The sequence below is a fragment of the Eschscholzia californica genome, unplaced genomic scaffold (genome assembly GCF_041429995.1).
Source record: "Eschscholzia californica isolate CP2 unplaced genomic scaffold, dmEscCali1.0.p SCAF_3, whole genome shotgun sequence".
In the NCBI taxonomy this organism is placed as follows: Eukaryota; Viridiplantae; Streptophyta; class Magnoliopsida; order Ranunculales; family Papaveraceae; genus Eschscholzia; species Eschscholzia californica.
The window spans coordinates 41,358,902-41,368,897 of record NW_028238420.1 but is presented as its reverse complement, the minus strand read 5'-3'; the positions used below and the strand labels follow the sequence as shown (position 1 = coordinate 41,368,897).

Sequence of the window (9,996 nt, the reverse complement as noted above, 5' to 3'; positions counted from 1 at the left end):
TTGCTAACAAAAACTAGTCAAATTGCATATAAATGTGAGTTCCAAATGTCTTCATGATAGATCTATACAGCAGTCCTGATCAGTAACAATTATAAAATATCGATTTCACATCTCATTAAGATCACAGAGGAATAGTTGGCACAATTTTGGCAAAATCTAATTGAAAGTTGAAACTGAATCTTAACATATACGATGATTTTTCGAGTATTATATCATTTTGAATTGGCTTCAAGTAATATATAAGAAGCATCGTCGAATTGTTTGTATGACCTTTCAATTCATCAGAGCAAAACTAAAAACTGCACAAGCTAATATTACCCAGAGAAGAACGGTTGCTCAAGGGGTCGGGCCTTTGGGATTGTGAGCTTCTATGTCAACATGTTTGATACCAGGTACAAGCTTCTGGATCTCCTTTTCTAGTCTGTCAACTTCGCTGCCGAGAGCTGTGACCACTTCCTCACCTACGCCATTTCAACACATAATTTTCATGAAAACTTCGATTAAACACCGATTCCTGACATGAACATGGTTAGTCACCGTAATGAAAACTTAAATTTTATTTTACTCACCATAGTTTGACATTATATTTAGTAGTGCACAATCATCTTTGTCTTCTCTAGCTTCTCGAAACTGCGTATAATTCATTAATCATTGTTAATTACTGAAATAAGAAATCCGTCAATCACGTACTTCTGCGGTAGCCCGCCAGAGTTTGGCGGGGCTGGGAAACTGCCCTTTGATAAAACACAACTCATTAAACAAAGATATTGTCTTTAAGCAGTGGTAAGCCTTGGTGGTGGTGGTAGTGGGAAGGGGCGACGATCCAAGCCAAGTAACTTGGCTGACTTTTCACTAACTATCATTATACGTGTAAACGTGTGTTCGTGAAATGATAACTCTTTTTACACATAACTACAAAATCTTCTCAAATGATTCAAATAAACTCCAGTTTGAAGTTTAACAACTAACTAGGAGGGTTCCGCATGAGTTAGGCTCCGCTTGGGCTACCTCTGACTGCGATCTGATCCGCGTGTTACTTGGGTCAATTGGCCAATCCCAAATGCTTAGGAGCAGTTCAACATTTTTCTATCAGCAACTTAGCTACTTGATGATATATTAAATATATAAGATTAAGTAAGTTCATGAATGAACAACCTGTTTAGCCCACTCTTCACGTCCAGTTCTTTGCAAATAATTTTGTACCACCACCACACCGTTGAAATCTGCACCATTCAACTTGTCAAGGTCAATTTCTATGTAAACCGATGGTACAATTGATAACATTGAGTAGCAAAAGACAATAGGAGGATATACCAGACTTTACTCTAGACTGATGTTTTATGCTTCTAAAGCCTAACATAATTTTGTGCAATACACTCAAGATGTATACAAAAATATCACATTAGCATAACTGAAGATATTGCAAGTCTTTAAATGCATGGCAAGAGTATTCCAGACACATGATATGGAACAAAGACACGAATTTATTTTATTCTGACATGACAAACTTTACAACCCTTTCAGGAATATTAAGATCTCTTCTAGATTTAGTTAAAAGTGTGATCGTCAATGTTCCCTTGCTCCATAGCCCCTGCAGCTCCATTCAATATATGCAGCATATGACCAATATGAGCTTGAAGCTTTCTTCACTAACTTCTGGGTAGTAGCTTTGTTTTGGTATGGAAACTCAGAGTAGATCTATTTCAAGATATTCGTTACATTTTATCTAGCATCATTGACATATTTACTTCAAGTGTTTGGAGAATTGTGTGTTATTTATCACGACACTCCCTCATGCATCAACTCAACATAAGGATTATCCGTACTTGTCTTCTCTAACTTCCTGAATGGGTTAGCCTATTTAGGTGGTGTATTATGCTTTTTTAAGATCTGAATCCGAATGTGAGTTTTATTTATGTGTGATTCACTTGCATGATTTGAGTTTCTGTATGCATTTATTTCTCTAGCAAAATCAGATCCTAAAACAAGTGCTATTCTCAAATTCAGACATCTTTTTTTAGCTGAAAACATATGCATACAAAGACTTGTTTTAAGATCTAACTCCATTAGAAGGGTAGCATGCAGAATAACTAAAACTACACGTATAAAATTTTTATTTGAGTGTACAATGTATGTCTGGCTATTTACAGTGAACTAGTACTTGATAAATCAGTAGGTTCTTGTATGCAAATATGATCACCAGTTACCATTGCCAAATCAGGCAATAGATGACAACCAACATTACAGATGGAAAAACGCATCAGAAATTATAGGAAACACCATTTCTACTGTGCATTCTTTTGGTTCCAGCGAAAAATGAAGTAGAAGGTGAAATTTGAAGATCACCTATTTCAGCTTTAAACCTAAAGAATCCTGGTCCAATCACCTCGCTCTTGCAATCATATAGAGCATCGACTACCTGAACCAAAAGAAGAAACCTTACAGCTCTGTCAAACTAATTAAGCACGGAATGTACAACTTATTCCCTGTAGGAACATATTTTTACCGGATCATTTTTAAGAAAATGAAGAACCCTCTCCATATCATGATCGTCAATTGCTCTACCAATTAAAGCATGGCGATTTCTCTGGATGAGAAAAATAGCAACCTGCAAGAAGATCTCTGTTAATTCACTATTCCTCAACAAAATGGCAACAAATGAAGTCATACGACTCAAGGGCGGTGCTGGACGGTGAATTGGTGATGTAACTTAATGTTAGCAGAATTGATATTCGAGCAAGAGAACAAGATAAAAACGTAAACTTCCAGAATTTTAGATGAAATGTTTCTTTTCTTTTTGTAATACGCAAAATTTATATCTCTGCTAAAATATGCAAAAACACTTGTAATTGTTATGATGCAAATAGCTGCCTATAATAACCAGATAATACTTTAGACTAACTAAAAGAACATTGCAAGAAACAACGGAAAACAAAATGTCCACAAGAATGGTCCAGAAAAGTCAAGCTATTAACTCTCAAGTTGCCTCAAACTAGTTCAAGAAGACTGTCACCCGCCTTAAGGAATATTCATTAATCTTTTCGTAAACTTCAAAGCCTTAATCAGCGCCATCGCTAATGATGTAACGAACTGTAAATAAATCACAATGCATATCGTAATATTTTGAAACTGTTAACTGTAAGTTCAACACTTCAACTCCTCTCTACTAAGTGATGTTAACGTTCAACCGTTGTAGGGACATACATACAAGTATCTTGACTTTATTTGCCTTTCACCCTTCCTTGCGCTACAAAACATATGCATGCTACACTAGGAACCCAGCAAATGCACATGAAGTTGAAACGGGTACATATTATCATGCCCACAGGTCATTCCGTATTGGGGACATAAATACAAGTATCTTGACTTGATTTTCCTTTCAACCTTCCTTGCCTACAAAACATATGCATGCTATTCTAGTAAACCAACAAAAGCACATGAAGTTGAAACAGGTACATACATCATGCACACAGGTCATTTCGTATTGTTCTTTTTGGGTGAGTGAATATTATTGAATATGGTGTAAGGCCATGAATATGATACGGCACTTAAAACTGAAGATATGATTTTTTGAAGTTAGAAAAAGTTGTGAGACTCGTTTTTGTATCTTTTGTTCGAGAGATTTTATTAGGCACATCAAGCTTCATTTGGGAAAGACCTCGAGCACTCAACATCATCCAAAATGGTACACCATGAGTATCCAGTAAGAACAAAGGAGTTATGTGCATAGCTCATCAAAATTATGTTCAAACGCTATAAACAAAAAACCTCAAGGCTGAAGATGCATGCTCACCATTCCAAGTAAGTTTCCGACCACAATTGAGCCAATAGGGTCGTAAATTGCATTTCCTGTTCTATTGACAGCCACTAATGATGCTGCCGCAATAAGAAGACCAGCAACTGCAGCTCCATCCTGAAACAAGTAGGATGTATTAGAGAGTTATAGATAGTGTTTACTCTTCACTAAAGAACCATTTGATGGTCATAATGTTTAGAAGGTTTTGAAACTTAATCCCCAATGCTAAAGCTCACTTTCGGTTTCTATTATCAATTTTCTTGTCATTATTGTCACCAAACAATTACTGAAGTTGCAACGACTATCTTAAGATAGCAAATTACATAATTCAGCAGATTTACATGAGTAACAGCTCGCTAATATTGCTGACAGGATGAAATTAGTATTGACAAAAAGAAATTATTCTTGGGGTCGATTAGACAAGCTTAAGTATCAGACTTTCTGTGACAATGTTACCAAACGAAAGTGACTTATCCAACAATAATCACATCCATTTGATCAACTTTTCTGCACTGGGGAATAGCCCTGAACCTTAAAGTCGCATACTCCACCCTGAAGGACCATATGCATTAGCAGTTTGATGCATTAGATACGAAAATGGCAGCTATTTTTGTTGAATAATCCAGAGAAGGCAAAGTGTCCAACTATGACTGGAACGTTGATGTGTCCCCGGCCTCAAGGCAAAATTACCTCTGTCATAACAGCAACAGAGGTCGGATCATGCCCACGCCAAACATAATCCCACACTTTCATTCCCTCAGCAGCAGCACCTTTCCTGACAGCATGGACAGCAACAACAAGCGAAGCACCTATTGAACAATTCAAAGTAAGGAAACAATCCTTGAAACAATTCCCAAGCTCATCACAGCTCAAATGTGTTTACCTTCAATGATGAACGAACCACCAATTACTAGAGCTGCATACTGGATATTGTCAGGGGGCTGAACAGCAGATGCTTAGAGATTAATGCTAGTCACTTGCATGCATTATGAATCAGAAAAAATATCAATCCCTACTATCGACTAAAGCAGAAGGCAGAATGTAGTTATGCAGTTACCTGCGCCGTCCACAAGTTTTGAAATCCATGGACAATTGTTGCACCGGAACCAAGGCAGAAAATACCGACAGCAGATATCAATGACCAGACAAATCTTTCTTTGGAGTAACCGTATCTGGATAAATCAAATGTGAAAAAGAACTAAGTACATTCTTGATGACATTACTATATCAACTAAAAGAAGAAAAATATCAGGTTCAAGTGATAACTAACATACCAGAAACAGTAAGAAAATATATATATATATATATATATATATATATATATATATTAAGATAGAGTTACATCTGATTCTCTAACACATCGCGCCCATCTTCCATACTCTAGATCACTATCAGCCAATTAATGACAGGGTTACTTATTTAGTTATTTGTGATTGCACATGCCTGAGACCCGGATATCAATTCATTCCTCACTTCGCCAACGAGTTTGGGGCAAAATGTCTTTAGGTTCATCAAATTTCTCAAAAATCTCATAGAAAAATGACCTAAATAGAGGTTGACACAAACCCATCAATCACCACATCTACCTCAAACAGATCAAGTTTTCACATTTTAGCAGAGGTAGTAGAGATAAAAAAAATTATTTGCTGCTTATTGTCCGAGAAGAAAGAAATTTTACATGCATTTTTCATTTTGAGAGTATATGATCTCATCAGAGGCCATTTTTGTATATGCAGTGCTTCCATAGATCTAAGATAAATCTGTTATTTATATTTAGATGATATAACTTTTTGTTCATCACTTCTGGTTCTCAAACTCATCGTAGTGAAGTAGATGAAACGAAAAATGAAACAAAAGATTGTACTATTTATGAGGATATAAAAACTCACGGGTGCAAAGCATCTGGCCCACGTCTTGAGCTACTCAGACCATAAGCAAGAAGGGCCTACAGAAAGTATGAAATAAAAATATAAGCTGAGTGGAAGAAAAAACAGCACACTATATCTTGTTGGTCGATTCCAGAGCTTAGAGAAAATTGCCTCAACCATATTGAAAAGTACCACATGCTATCCTATAAAAGATTGTAACAACCACATACCTGATTTGCAAAATCTGCAACTGAGTGAATAACTTCAGCAAGCATAACATGGCTGGAAGTTGTCAACCAGACACTAAATTTAAGAGAGAATACAAGGAAGTTGGCACATAGTGCAGTAGTAACTGCTCGCTGGCTGGAATAAGAATTTACAAACAGTTAGGCATCGTCAGTTAATAACAAAAACTTCATTCACAGTAGAACTATGAAAAGTTCATTCACACTCTCATTGGCACTACATAACAAATTTCAACAGCTTATCGATCCCAAGCTGCCCAAAGATTCCCTTTTTCCCCTTTTCCTCTGTAAGGAGCCACTTCCACTAATGAAAGTAAATACGAAATATATAAAGGTGAAGAATGTCATACAAAATACAGTCATCCAAGCAATATATTGAATAGATTCTCTCTAACAATCTTTATAAATGTCTTACTTTTATCATTTAGTTCTCCCTAAACTACACATACCCACTATATCCTAAAGAAGTAGAAGTTGGCAAAATCATATCAAAATGAAAGAAAGGGGAATTTTAAAAATGTGTATATGTTCTAATGGAGTCAAAATGAGTAATGACTTGTAACTTTTCTGCAAATGTTGTTACCTGGGATCATCAATTTCCTTCTTTTTGACCTCTGCAACGTTTGAGCAAAAATCTGCACATTTTGAAATTTATCAAAGTTAGGATGAAAGAAAAAGAGAATTTTTTTTTGAAAGAAACAAGACATCAAAACTTCTGACAAAATTACCACGACGAAGCAATAATCTTTGGTGGTAAGAACCACTACTAATTGAGGGAAACCCAAATTTGGAATTGATTCTTCTTGAACAACTAAATGATACAAAATCATTCAAAGGTGTAGTAGAAGAAGTTTCAACTCCTCTTCTTCTTCTTCCGTCTCCTATTGGAGAAGAAGAAGAAGAAGAGATAGATGAGCTGAAATATCTAGTTAGATTGGTTTGTGGGTCTTCATCTTCTTGAGGAAGATTGTGGTATAGAGAAGGATGAATAAATGAAGATAAGATCCTATTAATACTGCTCTGTGATTGTTGTGATCGTATAGAAGAGATAATGGAGTCCCGAAAGGGTTTGAGAAACCGAGAAGTTCGCATCTATGACGGTAAGTGTTAATCTTACTACTTCTCATGGCGGAGTAATAGTTCCATTTCAGATGATGAAGAAGAAGGTTTTCAGGTGAGAGAATAGGGTTTCAGTTCTACTGCTGAGAGAGGAAGAGGGAGGAGGAGATTACTCTCTCTCTCTCTCTGCGAAACTTTGTGCTTCCTTTGGTCAGACACTAAAGTGAATGGAAAATGAATCGGGGACTCCCCGGGTTACTCCCAAGTGTACTCCCCTCACATGTCAAGGCCATTTTCATCTTTTCAATCTGACAAAACTATGAAAATACAAGGTCATTGTGAGGGGCAGTACACCTGAGAGTATGTTTTCAATCTGACAAAACTATGAAAATACAAGGTCATTGTGAGGGGCAGTACACCTGAGAGTATGCCCGGGAGTCCCCCTATAATCATTGAAAGTGAATAAGCAAACTATCGTTCCTTATTCTTACACTCCCCTTACATGGAAGTGTTTTTTTACTTGTGGATGTTTTGGAAAATAAGAACATTTCAGGAGAATAAAATATCAAAGAGTGGAAAATTGAAAATCTTTTCCCAGACGTACCCTATATTTTATGTCGTCGGTATAGGCCGGCCGGCAAAAGTACTCGGGATCTCATCTATCTCTTTCTTTCTCTCTCTCTATACCCTTTGTCTTCTCTATCTCACGCGAAGGGGAGGAACCCCTTCGCCGGTGCTCGTCTGGTATTGAAACCAGACTCACCAGACGAGATCAGATCTCGACTCCGAAGAAGGGGCTCCTCCCCTTCGTTGGAGATAGAGACAGGAGAGAGAAAGAAAGAGACAGAAGAGAAAGAATGAATGAAAGATCAAAGATGGTGGAGGTGTCGACGGTTACCAGAATTTGCGATGGAAGTCGGCGGAGTTGATGGGTGGTAGTGGGAAAGGAAGAAGAGGGAAGAAGCTGAAAATTACAAGGGTTTGGGTGTTTGGAGGAAACAAAAAAGTTCAAAATTACTTTTGTTTCCACCCAAAACTTTGAACTCTGGAAAATTTTTTTATTTCCCCGTAACACCGACCATTTTACTCGATAAAATTATAGTTAATTCCGTTTTGGGGCCCATTTTGTGACCAACTGATTGTCTAACCCTCATTTCTTTTTCTCACCTCCACTTCATTATCTCATTCCTCCACTTCACCTTCTCTTATCAAGGTCGCCAGTAAAAGGTATTCAGTTGCCCCGCTGCTAACGACCTTGAAATAAAAAATTCAACTCTCCTCTTTCCTTCTTTATATACCCTCGACCACTACCAACACCTTATCTCTTTTTATCAGTCTTTCGCTCTTTATCTCTCTTTTGACCTATTTCTGTAGATTCTCTTCGCTTATAAGAACTCCGACGAAGGGGAACCTTCGTCTTCTCCAATCTGGATTCCTTCTTTCAAACAGAGGCTTCAAAATAAAGGAGCCAAAAGAGAGATAGACCAGGAGATAGAACTAAGGTGGTGGTGTTGGTGGTGGTGTTGGTGGTGGAGGAAGAAGGAGAGAGTAAAGATATAATTTTTTATTTCAATGAGCTGACCAGAGTAAAGATAAAAAATTTTTATTTCAATCACGCTGACCAAAAGACAACCTTGATTGATGAAGGAAAAGACGAGGTGGAGGAGTGAGAGAATGAAGTAGAGAAAAAACACGATAAATTAGGTGGATAAATAAAATAATTACAAATAAAAAATGCAATACGGGTTGGAAATTTTGACAGTAGTTCCGAACAAATTGGATGCCCCAACACAATTAGAGGCTGAAACGACATGTCGGTCTTAGGGGGCCACAATATCCAGTCGGTCACAAATTGAAACAAAAACAGAATAAACCGATGAAATTAACACAACCCCCTTTTGAGTTATAATTTCCAAACAACCTCAAATATTTGACAACTACACCCATTTGATGATAAGAAGTTCTAAAGTTCGAGATTTTTGAAGGTTAATCACCCGACAATTATAAGCTCTGTTAGCAAGTACCAATAACGTGACGATCTAATTTGCAAGCAAGATAATAACAAAAGTATATCGTGAATCCTATGGACACTAAGAACATGGCAAGCCGAAGAAACACCAACAATCAAGTTAACTACTCTACATAAATGTAAAACAAAGGAAATGATTGAGGCAAAAGAGATCACTATAACGATGGTGTCTAGATATTATAGACATATTAATGACAAAGGCTAGACTCGAGTGGGATCTAAACTAAGTAGCAAAAGGTAAAGGTTGTATTGGAAACTCTTGGGGCTTAGGTCGTTAGCAGTGGTACTAGAGAACAGGGGAGGACTCGTGCGGTAGTACCTTAGGCGAGCGTTTAAAGTTTGGGATATAGGTGCAACCTCAGGCTTAACAAGTGCGATATCTTTTGATTGAGTTCGTTGAGTTTTCGCCAAAAACAAAACCATATAATGGTTGGAGGACTTGAGTGGTGTAAACAAATACAAATTGGTGATTGTGTTTGGCTTGGGTGGTTACAATTACACAAGACATGAGGTGCCTTGAGCTTAAGTCTGAATGTGTTTTGTGTGCTTCCAGATCGCATTACTCTCGCTTGTATGCACGATGTCCCAACCTAACTATGGATTCCTTCCCTACATTGCCCTAAGTAAACCACTACCTTGTGTTCCCTTTGCCTCAAAAAAGTCACGACCTCCTACACTTACATCTCTCAAATGCAAAGGCCACAATCCCAAGACGGTCGTGCCCAAGGCAAACCACAACCTCTGGAGGGTCTGCCACTAGACAAGCTACGACCGCATGATGATCGTGCCCATGACAAGCCACAACCCAACCTAGGGTTGCCCTACGCAAGCCACACGCCCAAGCTGGCTCTGCTCGAGGCAAGCTACAATCCACGCTAGCGCGCAAGGATTCACACCTCTAAACTCATCAAAGGGAACTCTTGGACAAGCTCTAATCAACCCAACATATAGGTGTAAACGAAGTGTAAAAATTACTAAAATTTAACTTGGGACGGCCCA

General features: G+C 37.8%; 1 protein-coding gene across 1 annotated transcript; it reads right to left on the bottom strand.

The window, feature by feature from the left end:
- Positions 1-7,308, bottom strand: LOC147550402 (Cation efflux family protein). Its single transcript, XM_086666674.1, has 13 exons — positions 6,638-7,308; positions 6,493-6,544; positions 5,895-6,027; positions 5,686-5,741; positions 4,854-4,968; positions 4,680-4,737; positions 4,487-4,605; positions 3,794-3,913; positions 2,507-2,608; positions 2,347-2,419; positions 1,156-1,223; positions 570-630; positions 1-461 (listed from the first exon to the last, which is right to left on the bottom strand). The coding sequence occupies exons 1-13, from the start codon at positions 6,999-7,001 to the stop codon at positions 337-339; spliced, it is 1,446 nt and encodes a 481-aa protein (XP_086522800.1). The 5' UTR covers positions 7,002-7,308; the 3' UTR covers positions 1-336.
- Positions 7,309-9,996: the final 2,688 nt, after the last annotated feature.

What these genes read in the sequence shown, in the direction of transcription:
- LOC147550402 (XM_086666674.1), bottom strand. Translation starts at nt 7,001, where the DNA reads ATGCGAACTTCTCGGTTTCTCAAACCCTTTCGGGACTCCATTATCTCT. An exon ending in AAGGAAATTGATGATCCCAG is followed by an intron (nt 6,028 to 6,492) that starts GTAACAACATTT and finishes TTCTTATTCCAG; the next exon opens with CCAGCGAGCAGTTACTACTG. An exon ending in TAGGTTTAAAGCTGAAATAG is followed by an intron (nt 1,224 to 2,346) that starts GTGATCTTCAAA and finishes TGAATGGTGCAG; the next exon opens with ATTTCAACGGTGTGGTGGTG.